The 14,509-nt window shown below is 45.1% G+C and overlaps 1 protein-coding gene across 3 annotated transcripts in view; it reads right to left on the bottom strand.

Moving 5' to 3' along the window:
- Window positions 1-14,509, bottom strand: part of slka (STE20-like kinase a) — a 114,925-nt gene that overhangs the window by 3,531 nt on the left and 96,885 nt on the right. Inside the window, exons 13-15 of one of the 3 annotated variants that reach the window (XM_073027097.1) lie at window positions 12,116-12,208; window positions 1,787-1,916; window positions 1,129-1,253 (exon numbers count right to left, since the gene is read on the bottom strand). In XM_073027097.1, coding sequence (XP_072883198.1) covers window positions 1,129-1,253; window positions 1,787-1,916; window positions 12,116-12,208 — 348 coding nt within the window. Of the gene's footprint in view, window positions 1-1,128; window positions 1,254-1,786; window positions 1,917-7,257; window positions 7,330-12,115; window positions 12,209-14,509 lie in introns of all 3 variants that reach the window. The other 2 variants (XM_073027098.1, XM_073027099.1) reach the window with 2 other exon arrangements.

Raw genomic sequence — 14,509 nt, 5'->3', positions numbered from 1 at the left:
GAGATCATTCTCCATTGATTAGACCATACCTGGAGCATGGGGAGCTACCTGGGACGAGTGGGGGTTGTGTACGTTTACCAGGTTGATATTTCAAAGGTTGAAATTTTAGCTAGGGTTGTTAAGGCAGAATGAGCCGCAGTACTGATCAGCAGAGTTTGGAAATATTTCTAGAGAACAGTTGAAGTCTGGAGCTCCTCTATAAAAGGCTTTTTTTTTCAGATCAACAATCAATTCTGATCACCTACCTACAGGACACATATTGGTAAGATTAAAAGAGTACAGAGAAAATTTACAAGGATGCTACCAAGACTGAGGACCTAATTTATAGGGAAAGGTTGAGTAGGTTATGACTTTGTTCCTACAGCATAGGAGAATGAAGGGAGATTTGATATACACAATTATAGGCAGAATAGATGGATTAAATACAAGCAAACTTTTTTTTTCACTGAGGGTGGGTGAGACTAGAACAAGAGTCATAGGTTAAGGGTGAAAGGTGAAATATTTAGGTGAAACCTGAGGGGAACTTCTTCACCAGAAAGAGGTGGAAGTGTGGAATTGGCTGCTAGTGGAAGAGGAGGATACAGATTTGATTGCAACATTTAAGAGACATTTGGATAAGTACATGGATGGGAGGGGTATACAGGTCTATGGTCAAAATGCAGGTCAATAGATTCAGCGAAAAGAACAGTTCGGCATGGAGTAGATAGGCCAAAGGGCTTTCTTCTGTGCTATAGAGCTCTGACTCTATCACACTGAGATGGACAGAGTTTTGTTAGCCTGCCCTTCACTCTGTGTCGGCCAGGTCTGTGCAGGTAGTTGCTCATCAACAGAGCTAAACTGTACATGCCCGAGGAGATACAGAGGCTCCTCCCATTCCAATAGTTAGACTCAAAGGTCAGGAGGAGAAGGGCTAAATTGTACCACAGCAGTGATACAATTTAGACAGACTCTGAGGCAGTAATAATCTTTAAAAGCTCACAATGAAGAGCTGCAAACCCTCTTGTACTCCAAAAGTGTAAAATAAAGATCAATGTCATGCTTATAAAATTCTTGTAAGCACAAGTGTAAAGAGCCCTGCAGGAGTAAGTGGCTCGGTCTGGCTGCGGTGGACGTGGAGCCCAGGCTAACCTTCTCATGCCGTTTCAGCAGCTGGTGCCTCTGCATGAAGTACTGGTCCTTCAGCTGCTGCTTCAGAAGCTGGTGCTTCTCCTGCAGGTGCCGCTCCTCCACCTCCCATATCGCCGCCTCCTTAGCTGCACAGCAACAGGCAAAAACACAGGTCACGTCCCTCGGTCACACTTACAACCTCACCCATGTGATCACTATAGTTCAATCCAGCACAGCTGTGGCACCCACCGATAGTTCCTTGGTGGTAGCCTCACCACGCTTAATATTAAGATAAGATTAACATGTACATTGAAGCATACAGTGAAATACGTCAATGACCAATGCAGTCCGAGGATGTGCAGGAGGTAGCCATGCTTTTGCCATCAACATAGCATACCCACAACTCACTAACCCAACACATACATCTGCAGACTGTGGGAGAAAACATGAGCACCTATAGGAAACCCACACCCTCATGGGGAGAACATACACCCTCATTACAGGCAGCAGTGTGAATTGAACCCCGACTGGTGATTGCTGGCATTGTAAACATTGTACTGTCCATAGTCAACACCAGAGAATGGGCCACACTATCAATGGTTCAGTTCAGTAAAACCTGCTGCATTCCTTTCCTCCCATGAACCAGGGCCTCCTTTCCCAGGGTGACCTGAAGTCTCACCTCGCATCATCTGCTGCTTGTTATTGAGGCACTCCCGTTCAATGGTGGCGAGCTCCAGCTTGTGTTGGTGGATTATCTTCTTCAGCGCCCCGTCCAACTCCTGTTGCTGTTTCTGTAAGAATTCCTGCTCCTGGTGAGGTGCACAGGGAGGGAATGACATACCAAGTCACACACTAGCCATACAGGGGTATAAGGCAGCAAAACTATGATAGGGCAAATTGATCATTAAATATTGCTGGCTCAGAGACAGTTAACACTACCCTGGCTCAGAGGATGCTCCATGCACTCTATGTGTAAAAAAGTTATCTCTGACATCCCGACTATACTTATCCTTCAATCATCCCATGATTAGGCTACCTCGTATTAGCCACTTCCACCCTGAGTAAAAGATGCTAACTATCCATTTGATCTACGCCTCTTTTTGTCTCACCCACCTTTATCAGGTCACCTCTGCTCCACAGCAAAACCCTTGTGAGCAGTTATTGTACACCCACCCAGTGGCACTGTGCCAGCGGCAGGAAAAGGAGAAAATACCCTGAAGAGCTCGAAGACTGGACACTGCCGGCAAGCATATCCCCAGCACTGATGGAAGAGCTCAGGTGAGGAGGGCATGCTCTTGTTTATAGACAAATAATCCCTCACTGACAAATTATTCATTCCTCTCTGGTTATTCCCAACACAACAGAATACAACCTGGCTTCAAATTTCCGCCCAGCAGCATCTAACAGAGGTAAGAGTTACTAAGGAGCAACGTGATATTTTCCACTAAGCAGACGAATCTGCTTACTGTCTAATTCAGGACACTGGAACAGTGCGTTGTAGGTCAGATATCCATACCAAACCTAACACAATCTGGAATTTTGTCTTTACAACTCAATAAACCCACACATACAATGGACTACTCAGGAGGTCGGGGGCTGGATCAAACTGACAGTGAGAAATGCTGCAGGAACAGTGAAAGGAGGAACATGAAGGAAGGTCGCCAGGGAGTGAGGGGTGGTGGTGACGGAACATCAGGTGCAGGGCAAGGGACAGGCAGGCAAGCTGCATAACGAGGGATGGTTGGGTAGGTGGTGAGGAGGAGACGCTGACAGTACTTGACCAACAATTCCTTTTTTAAGATGTTTACTTTTTGTAATTTTTTTTACACGGAGATTGGTGGGCGGGTGGAACGCACTGCCAGAAGTAGTGGTAGATAGATACATTAGGGGTATTTAAAAAACTCTTAGAAAGGCACATTGATGAAAGGAAAATGAGAGATAGGTGGTAGGAAAGGGTTAAATTGATCTTAGAGTAGGTAAGAGAGTCAGCACAACATCATGGGCCAAAGGGTCTGTACTGTTCTATGTTCTATGACTTGCTGACCATCAGCGATGCTGTATTAGTGATGCTCCTCTGGCTCGAACCCTGTTCTACGTTCCGTGTTCTAATTCCCCTCAATAGGCCGGTTTCCAACGATTAAACTCCAATACAGGAAAACCAACATTACCCTGCAGATATAACCACTGAGAATGTGACAGGGCACCCAACCAGTGGGAAGCATCACTTTGGATTGGGAACCCTACAGAAGTAGGGCTCTTGTCTCAGGATGTAGGCTTTCCTCACCCCTCTTCCCAGGTAGACAGCCTCCTCCTAATCTCATCAGCCCACACAAACTTCTACTCTTGCTGCTCCCCAGAGGTGATCAAAAACTCAAAGGGAGGAGTCCAAGCTGTTCCTCCAGCTAATAAACTTTTCTTTTGATCAATAGAGGAGATTTATTCTTTCATATCATTGCACTTCATGGCCCAGAATCATCCAGCAACCACAGCTGCAGTCAGTGCTCTACAGTAATAGCTGTGAATATTTATGTGTGTGTACACACACGCACACCACACACACACACGTACAAGCTTCTAAATATTACATTGTCATTGTGTTTCTAAGGACTGGGATTTGATTAGGAAAAAAAATCTGTTTAATTATGCATAAATTTTGCATAAAAACATTATTAAGTGGAGGGTGTTCTACAGGAAGTCCAACCTGTTTGAAACTAGATGGGTCACTCCTATCACTGATTAATATGGCACTCCCCATTCCCCTGACACGATCTGTAACAGCAGCAGGCAGTTAGAATGCTTCAGAACTACTGCTGGAAATCTGCTAATCTGAGCAAAACCATTAACTGGTTTCATTCAGTTTGAGAAATTTGCATGAGAAGCAAAAATCTGCAAATGTTGGAACCTTTCCATGCACAAATCACACTACACCTGCACACTTTAAGTCACAGAATACAGAACAGTACAGCATAGGAAGAGGCCCTTCGGCCCCCCATGTCTGTGCCAACCATGATGTCAAATTAAACTAATCTCATCTGCCTGTACACGATCCACAGCTTTTCATTCCCTGCTTGCTCACAAGCCTGTCTAAATGCCTCTTAAATGGCAAGATACTGTGTGTTTCATATGTTTCAATATACAAGAGGTGAGTGACTGGCACTGAATGCTTGTGTCATAAACACAAGTTTGCTATACTGTGCTAACTGGAATGGCAGCGTGCTCACCACTAGGGTGATGGACCAGACATGCCATCTGTCGTGTCCCCTTTTAACTATCTGCCCTGCGACTAGTCAGAAAACCACTCCCACCATCCCAAAGGACAGCAAAACATTCCCTGCACGCAGCGTTTGCTTATCGTTCCACTGCTACCTGTGAGTTGCCTTGGGCATTTGTTCTATGAGTGGCCCTACAGAAGGAGGCTGACCAGTTCCCCCCATTTTGTTCCTCTATTGATTGGGAACACGAATGGATTCCTACCATTGTTCTAAACCCCTGATTCTGTAACATTTACTGTAGCCTGTCCCCCCACCACCACCCCTCAGGGACAGTGGTCTAGATCTCCACCTCACTCCCCAGCAACCTGCTGTCATTTGAAGGCTCTTGTTGGGCCTTTTATCTAAGAAAGAATGTGTGAGCATTGTACAGTGTCCAGAGGAGGTTCACAGGAATGATCTTGAGAATAAAAGGGTTAACACATGAACAGTGTTTGATAGCCCTGAGACTGTACTCACTGGAGTTTAGAAGGATGGGGGGGGGGGGGGGTGGGAAATCTCTTTGAAGCCTACTGAATATTGAAAGGACTAGATAGAGTGGACACGGAGAGCATATTTCCTGGAATAAGGGAGTCAAGAACCATTGAGCACAGCCTCAAAATACAAGGATGTCTCTTCAGAACAGAGATGAGAAAGTATTTCTTTAACCGGGCGTGGAGAATCTGTGAATTCATTGTCACAAATGATGGTGGAGGCCAAGTCATTGGATATACTTAAAGTAGAGTTTGACCGATTCTTGATTAGTAAGGATATCTACGGTTATGGGGAGAAGGCAGGAGAATGGGGTTGAGAAGGAAAATAAATCAGCTATGATGGAATGGTGGAGAAGACTCAATGAGCTACATAGCCTAATTCTTCTCTTATGTCTTACGATCTCATGAATCTTTCACCCGAGGAAACCAGGTTTTTGTATCCAACTTACCAAAACCTCAGACAACCCTCTTTGTTAATTTGGTTTTGAGGATGTGAGCACTGCTGGTGAGGCCAGCTTTCACTGCTCACCTGTAGATGCCTTTGAGAGAAGAATCTGGTGAGCTACCTTCTCTAAGTGCCGCAAGTCCTTGGTGTCCAGCGACAATGAAGGACTGGTGATACTCTTCCAGATCAGGATGGCGGGAAGTGGGAGGGGTGGAGGTAAGCTGTGAGTGGTGGTGTTCCCATGTGCCTGCTGATTCCTGGTGACAGTGGGACTGTTTAGCGGCACAGCCCAGGCAAGTTACTGCAAGGTTCATTTGTATTGGCATTGGTTTATTCTTGTCACATCTACCAAGATACAGTGAAAGACTTGTCTCGCAAACTATTCACACACATCAAATCATTACACAGTGCAGTGAGATAGAATAACAATACAGAATAAAGTGTAACAGCTGCAGAGAAAGTGCAGTGCAGGTTAATAATAAGATGCAAGATCATAGCAAAACAGACTGTAATCGCAGTGTCAGTGATTGAGAAGGTGAATGTATTGAGTTAGTTAACCTTTGCTAGATGTGCTCTGCCCTGTGTTTAAGGTGATGAGTGTGTTGAGCTGTTTGGCTGTTGCAGGATCTGTACTCCTCCAGTGGAGGACAGAACGATTGACTCTGAATGAGCTGCTTCTCGTGAGGAGTGTCAGGGGAGCTGATGGAAATGCTCTCATCCAGGAAAATGCAGGGTACTCCATCACACACCTGTGGACAGTGGAATGGCACTGGGGAACCAAGTTGCATTTGTTACTGATACCCAGCCTCTGCCCTGGACCTATTGCTGTGGGATTTACATGGTCGGCCCAGTTGAGTTTCTGGTTAGTGGTGAGTCACAAGCTGATGGTGGAGATGCAGTTGAATGTTAAGGAGATGGTTATACAGATGAAAAGTCATTGACTGAAACTTAACCCTTTATCTCTCTCCAGACACTACCTGATCTGCTATGTATGGTCAAGGTTTTGAGAGTACTTCCAACAACCACAGAGTCACAGAGCATAGAACACAGAAATATGCCCTTCAGTCCATCTTGTCCATGCCAAACTGTTATTCTGCCTAGTTCCTGGACCATAGCCTCCATAATCCTCCCATCCATGAACTTATCCAAACTACTCTTAAATGTTGCTATCAAATTTGCATCCACCACTTCCACTGGCAGCACAATGTTCCACATTCTCATCACCATCTGAGTGAAGAAGTCCTCCCTCAGGTTTCCCTTAAACATTTCACCTTGCACCCTTAAAGCATGACTTTTAGTTCTAGTCTCACCCAACCTCAGTAGAAAAGCCTGTTTGCATTTACACTATCCATACCCCTCATAATTTTGTATACCTCTATCAAATCCCCTGTTATTCTTCTATGTTCCACAAAATAAAGTCCCAACCTTTCTCTATAACTCGGGTCCTCAAGTCTTTGCAACATCCTTATAAGTTGTACTTTTTCAATCTAAATTTCTTTCCTGTAGGTAGGTAATCAGAACTGCACACAGTACTCAAAATATGGCCTCATCAGCGTCCTATATAACTTCAACATAACATTCCAACTCCTGTCCTCAATACTCTGATTTATGATGACTAATGCAAAAACTTTCTTGATGACCTTATCTACCTGTGACACAACTTTCAAGGAATTATGTACCTGTATTCCAAGTTTTCAGTTGTATATCAGTTTTTCTTTAGATTTCACAGTTGCAGTGAGGGGCGGGGGGGGGGGGGGGGGTGGGTAGCATGGTGCCAGAGCACTGTGGAAGAGAGACTGCTCTCACCCAGAGGGTGAAGCTCATTGAATACACAGTGTAGAAGACCTGAGGGGCGGACCCTGACACTAGAACTACACCGATGCTGAACTGAAAGCATGCAACACACAGTACACACAAGGACACGGCGAACCTGCCAATCACAGAGAAGGGTGGAGGGACTTACGTCCTGCAGCTGTGCGTTGGACAGGGTGCATGAAGATAATTGAAAGGACTGTATCATAACCTGGGCGATGCCCTGTGGAGCAAAATACAATGAACTTCCTCCGTCAGCAAGGACAATGAGGCAACACACGCAAACACACCCAATCAAGACGGCCAACACAGGGCTGCAAACATCGAGCAGCATGCACAGCAAGAAGGGAGACAAAACCAACAACTGTGGCTGGCAGAAGAAGGTGCTTCAATTCCAATCAAGAGTCCTGTCCAAATACTGAACCAGGTGTTAATGGAAATACTACAAGTTTCCTGCATCTCCTGCTGTACAGATGTTCAGTAAACTCTTGCTGGCAGTTGCAAAGCCCACTATTTTTAGTTACCGATATTGGGAGCTGTTATACCCACAAGAACCTGATTACCTCGTCACCCTCTATTCCCTCTCCTTCTTGATCTCTACACTGTTTGTTTCTATTTGATAATGTCTTCTTTTTAAGCCACCAGGTCTACAGGGATGACAGCAGTTTCCTCAGCGGTGGATGAAAAATGCCACAATTCGCCTAGCCTTTGACGTGAAGCCTCACCGGGGGAATAAACATGATAGCAGAGGTTGAGATGAAGCCAGAGATCAGAACATTGCTGCTAGTGTCTCTGCAGGGGGGCAGTCACTCCCAAAGTATATGGCAGATACCTGCATATTGTTCTCTTCTGGTGAAACAGGCCTTGCTGTGGTACAATATGACAACGGGATGAGCCCCTATGCAGTCCAGTGAGAGAGTCATTGAGGCTGGTGCTTCAACACGGGCCTCATACCACCCATGCACCAGGTGGTGTGTGTGAATTCTATGGAGGGACAGGGTTGCTGGTGAATGGGATGGTGAGGCTACTGTTGGAGGGGTGGGGATGGGTGCTACTGGAGGGATGGGGTTTGCTGGAGAGGGGACAGGTGACTGCTGATGGAGGCGGCTAGTAGAGGAGATGGTGAGCTGCTAGTGGGTGTCCCAGACTTACTTTCCTGCAGGAAGTTGAGCGAAGGAGGAGTACAACACTGAACATGCTCCTCCCCATTCTCCATTGACCGTAGGGACTGTGAGATTGTGGACACATGAGGAAGTCTGTGGGATAAAGTATGTTTCTGGTTTGGCACTGTGTGATAGTACCTCCTCCTGTACTATCAATATTTCCCGTCCAGTGACTGGATGATGGCCCAGGCTCTGATGGTTCAGGGCAGAAACACCAGAGCAAAGCAGCAGGGAACTTCTGAGATTCAGTGAAACCAAATGAACACCAAAGTATTTCTTAATCTGCCCAAGATCTGCAACAAAGGAATTCCAGCTGCTGAACAAAGAGCCCAGATACTGGACACCCTGACTGTCACATCATCTCAAGCTAGAGGAACAACTAGTTAATAAGTAGTAGCACTGAACACAGCAGAACGTTCACAGGAAATCAAGTCCTTGGAATTCCTGGAACTGTAACACAACAACCCTTCTCTGTGCCACTATTCAGTATAAAACTGGCTGCTCAGACTTACATTCACCATCCCGCCAGGACTGCACAGACTTCTATGTAGCCACTGTATAGTGTGCTAAGAAGCTGGAGAATGCCTTCAGACTGATTAGTCTTCTGGGGTAACACACCCAAATTGCAGCAAATCATCTGGCCTTGCAAAACAAGGAGGTTAAAACAAAACTCTTGACCTCATTATGATGGGGCACTTTGTTGTTAACCTGCACTGCACTTTCTCTGTAGCTATTACACTTTATTCTGCACTGTTGTTGTTTCACCTTGTTCTGCCTCAATGCACTGTGTGATGATTTGATCTGTATGAACAAGATGGTGAGCTTTTCACTCTACCTCAGTACGTGTGACAATGATGAACCAATCTACACTGCTCTCTGAACTGGCTCCACAGGAAGAGCACAGCTCCTTGCAAAACAGTGAAGAGTGTGGCCACACAAGACTCGACGTTGGCACCCCAGCACTTGAACTGCCCAAACGCTGGAGCTGTACAGCATGCAACACACAGTACACACAGACAAGGAAAACCACACCCCACCCCCCCAGCCACGAAGGGTAAAGGGGCAGCTATGTGTTGGGGCAGGGTGCATAAAGATTATTGAAATGATTTTAATTCTCCCTCCTCTTGTTCTCTTATGATTAAATATGATAAAGAAAACAGGTAAGGTTGACCTAGAGTTAAGGTCAGCTCCATCACAGGCATAACCATCTCCACCTCAAGAACATCTTCAAGAGGTAGTGTCTCAAGAAGGCAGCATCCATCATTAAGTCCCTCATCATCTGAGACCTGCCTTGTTGTCATAACTGCCTCAAGGAGTACATAACCCACCTGCAAACCCACACTCAGCTTCTCCCATCCATCAAAGGATTTCTGAATGATGCATGAACCCACATTACCTCATTATTCACTTTATTTTGCAGTATTTATTTACTTTGTAAGTTACAGAATTTTATGTTTTCTCTTTGATTGAATGGTAGAGCAGACTCAATGGGCCAAATGGCTTAATTGTGCTTCTGTGTCTTATTGTCTTATTTCACCTCATATACAACAGTGATAATAGACATGACTCTCATTGTGAAAATGGGAGAGGGCTGAATTCAACAGAGTAAGGCAGGACCTAGCAGAAGTAGATGGGGAACAACTGCTAGAGATGAAAATGTCCAATAGATTTGGGCAGCCTTAAGACAAGGCATTAAGAGTTCAGAGTCCTCATGTCCCTGTAAGGGCAAAAAACAAATTTGGGAAGTTTGGGGAACACTGGGTTACAAAATAAACTAAAACTTTCTTCAGAAATAAGAAGGAAAGCCAACATTTTGCTTCCAGTGAGTTCTTGTGGGAGACCATAAGATATAGGAGCAAAATAAAGCCATTTGGCCCATCGAGTCCTCTCTGCCATTTCACCATATCCCTTGATGCCCTGACCAACAAGGAATCTATCAATATCCACTTTAAACATACCCACGGACTTGGCCTCCACCGCATCTGTGGCAGAGCACTCCACAGATTCACCACTCTTTGGCTAAAAAAAATCCTCCTTACTTCTGTTCTAAAAGGTTGCCCGTCAGTTTTGAGGCTGTGCCCTCTAGTGTGGATACCCCACCAGAGAAAACATCTCTCCACATCCATCTAGTCCTTTCAACATTCGGTAGGTTTCAATGAGATTCTCACGCATTTTTCGAAATTCCAGTGAGTACAGGCCCAAAGCTGCCAAATGCTCCTCATATGTTAACTCCTTCACTCCCAGAATCAGCCTCTTGAACCTCCTCTGCATTCTCTCCAATGACAATACATCCTTTCTGAGATAAGACGCACAAAACTGTTGACAATACTCCAAATGCAGCCTGATTAGCATCTTATAAAGCTTCAGCATTATCTCCTTGTTTTTTATATTTTATTCCCCTTGGAAACAAATGCCAACATTCCACTTGCCTACTTTACCATAGACTCAACTTGTGAATTTATCTTCTGGGAGTCTTGCATGAGGACTCCCAAGTTCTTTTGCAGCTATGACACAGGAGAGAACTTGAGAAGTTAGGAGGGCAGAAGCGTGGATCTGGAATCATCTTGATATTCAGGATTACAGAGAATCCCAACATATTTAAAAAGTATTTATAAAGTTTATTAGAAGCAAGAAGGTAGCTATTCAACTCCTTCCATCTTACTCCCCTCCTCCCCCACAGATGCTGCTCAGCTCACTGAGGTCCTCCAGACAGGTTGTCTGATTAGACAGTTGGCTGGCAACAGAAAAATTAGTGCCGTACTAGTCAATTAAGAAAGTTGTGAAAAGTCAGAGAGACATTGAACAGTTGGAAAAATGGGCAGAGCAGTGGGACATGGAAATTAATCCAGACATATGTGAGCCATTGCATTTTGCAACATCAAATGTTAACTAAAATCATTTATACATAGATATTCTGGCAACACACTTGTGATTCTTTTCCAGCCCACACAACACCACCAAGAAGTACTCTTCTCCTCATGGTTCTGATAGGGCCAGTGGATATTCTGTCTGTGGATTCACTGGTGGGAAGTTGCATAGAAGATGAGACAGCATTCAGTAATGAGCTGACCCAGCACAGCCCCTGAAGGTATGAGGGTAATCAATAATGTCCGAGAACATGGCCTTACAGATAAGGGACATTTTTCAGGAAGGACAGCAGACCAGGGGTGGGAGGCAAACAGTCGATTATTGGTTGATATAGAGGGGTTGGGGAGCAGATCAGATACTGGCACTCAAGAGAAGGTAGGACTGGTAACTGGCAGTGGGTGGCAGGCAGGGTGCTTGGTGCCGGTGAGTGGGTGTCAGGCAGATAGGGGGCAGGTGCGCAGTTTGGATGGGAATCTAGTTGCTTGGGTGTTGGTTGTTTCTGGATGGTGGGACTCCACAAGAGAGCCCGGAATGTACCATCTTGGTGCGGACATCAGTTGCACACGTCAGAGGTCTCCGTGTGTTGATGTCAGACCATGGAGAATCCCATACAACAGTTAGAACTTCAAATAACTCAGATAGGAACCAATGATCAATGAAATTGGGTTGCACAGATTTCAAAGACACAGTATACATGGTCTACTTCCCTGGCAGTGACAACGTAAGACCATGGTCAATGTAGACTCCTGTTTGTTACATTTACCTTAGATTGGGGAACAGTTATACATGATGCTACACATGAACATACCTCCATCCAAGCACCATGGAAGTGCTCATTACTGAGAGATTTGCAGTGACACAGCACTGATAGAGACTAGCTACATTTGTATAGACATCACAGGATTTCCTATCACACTAGTACACTCTTGTCAGTACAGGAGAGAGCACAGCTGATGAATAAGGCCACTTGCTGGTTACCTGAGCATGCAAGGACTGCGAGAGCTCCTCTCGGATTCGTTTCATTTGCTCTTTTCTCTGTTCTCTGGGAAGTTTATCCACTTCATTTTTAACCTACAAGCATGCAGAGGGTTGGGGAGGTACATTCCTTTTACACGGAACATTCAGCAGAAGGTTCACAAGCCAGGTGAGCTAACTCCATGCCGTTGGTTATGACAAGGTTAGGGGTTAGTATTGCCATCCAGATCTAAGCCACCTGGCTGAGATTAGAATTCTGTGCAAAGGCTACAAATTAAAAAGGTGTTTTTTTTGGAAGACTTTTAATATGTGAGTTTCTGGAAAGCATAAGAGGACATGCTTTATCCTGGAATTAATCTAAAAAGCAAATTCTGACAGGTCTGCAGGAATGCTCCAAATTTTTCCATACATGATGAATTTGAGTGCCTGTAATGTAAGGAAAAAAGATGCCACTTTGTACAGAGTAACAGGTCACAGACGGTGGACTCCTTACTGGAAGTGATGGCCCCAACATATGCAGGAAGCCATAATAATGGTGAATGCCTCTTATAGCACTCAGAGCCTTGGCGTAACCTCTCACTCCATGATGGAGTGGAATTCCATCGCTCTGGAGTGTTCACATCTGTGAAGTGGGCATGAGCCCTTTGCCTTCTATTCTCATGTGGATGGCCTGACATTGGGAAAGGTGAGTAAACACGAAACATACTTTAGTTTTTGGTAAGTATGAATTACTTTGAGTATACATTCTCAGAACTCACATATTAAAAGGATATTTTATGGAGAGCAGCAATGCAATAGTCTGCAGCAATGTGACCTGGTCAGAAGGTGCACCACTACACAGAAAGGGTGTGGAGTCTCCATGGTGACAGTACTGCAGAGTACAAAAAGCTTAGCATTTAACTCTTCCACTTATCAACAGCAAACAGCCACCAAGCAAAGCACTGCCCCACATAAGAAACCCAACATCTCCAACATTCCTCCACCTGTACAGGGACTCTGCCCATAACAGATCAAGCTTTTGCCTTGAAGTTCTCCACTTGGGGCAAAAGGGAGGAAAATGGGAGCAGCTGGATACAGAATTGGGTTAAAAGTTAAAGCTACAAGTGCCCAAAGGAAGGTGTCAGCAGTAGCTTGGGAGACTAGGTCCTTCCAGGAGCACTAGAATTCTCCTAATGGAGTTTGTCTTCCTTCAATTACTTAAACGTTGTAGAGTGAATACAACACCACATTAGTAGAGAGAGTTAAGGAAGAGGGTTGTGGCAGAATAACTAAAGGGTTGTTCACTACAGAGAAAGGCTTTCTGCTGGCAAAAGACCGAGATAGAAACCCCAGTTGCTTGGTGTCTAGATGGCCTAACTGTAGCTGGGCTGTAAAATTTACCATGAACAAAGAGAGAATTCTCCCACCACACCGCACAATCCAGAGTAGGGTGCTTCAGAAAGACTCACTACTCAAGTGGGTTAATGTGCGACAGAGACTGCACAGTGCTGCTGAGCCCCACATTGTACACTGACCTGTGAGTTTGCCAGCTCCACTCTGCATCCCCTCTTCAAAGGGGATATTGACAGACAATGAGCTAAGGTTAGCAATGTGTGGGACAGGCACGGAGATATGGGTGAGGCCTGAAGGAGGCTCTGTCTTTGCCAATCTCTGCCTCACACCTCCAACCAAGAAGCAGCTGTGATTCGTCCTATGTTCCCAATATTCAGGATCAGAGGACTATCCCAACCCAACAAACACACAGGGCAGGATTCGCACTCTTTACTGCAAATATTTCCAAATGGACATCCAATGTTGGGAAAGATTGGCCCCCTCATTCCTCATTGAGTTGTTTTCTCTGATGCCAATCCTGCTTTAATAACCACACCAAGCAACTGTGCTGCCTTAGTCCTGGGAGAAATGTCCAGCAGAAGGAGGAGTTGGACTCGCCACCTGTTACCCCGTCACCACACCACACACCGAGCCCCCAATCAGCATACCAAGGTGTACAAACCAAAAACACAAACATGTGAAATGCATATAAATCAACAGGAAATCAACAACAATATCTACAAAACATTAACAGTAACAAAAATAAAACAGTGGTGGCCTGGTACCAGAGCATATACTACAAACTTGCCAACTGTACTGATAACCTAGCTTCTCTGTCGCTCTCCACCTGCTGTGAAGGTCAGCTGGACTGCTGACTAGACCCATTTACACAATACCTACATGGACCACACTATCCGTCTCTGGTACCAGTCCTCCAGTGAACAACAAGGCCATGCAACAGAATATAACTTCAGTGGATAGACCCTACAACACTTACCTGTGCAAAAACACTTGTCCCCAACTGGCAGTGGGGTGCACAATAATGGTCTTTTTAAAATTCTATGGTGGATACTAAGGGGGCAAAGG

This window comes from Hemitrygon akajei, chromosome 23 (assembly GCF_048418815.1).
Source record: "Hemitrygon akajei chromosome 23, sHemAka1.3, whole genome shotgun sequence".
In the NCBI taxonomy this organism is placed as follows: domain Eukaryota; kingdom Metazoa; phylum Chordata; class Chondrichthyes; order Myliobatiformes; family Dasyatidae; genus Hemitrygon; species Hemitrygon akajei.
The sequence above is the reverse complement of the archived record's forward strand: the minus strand, read 5'-3'. Positions and strand labels throughout refer to the sequence as shown.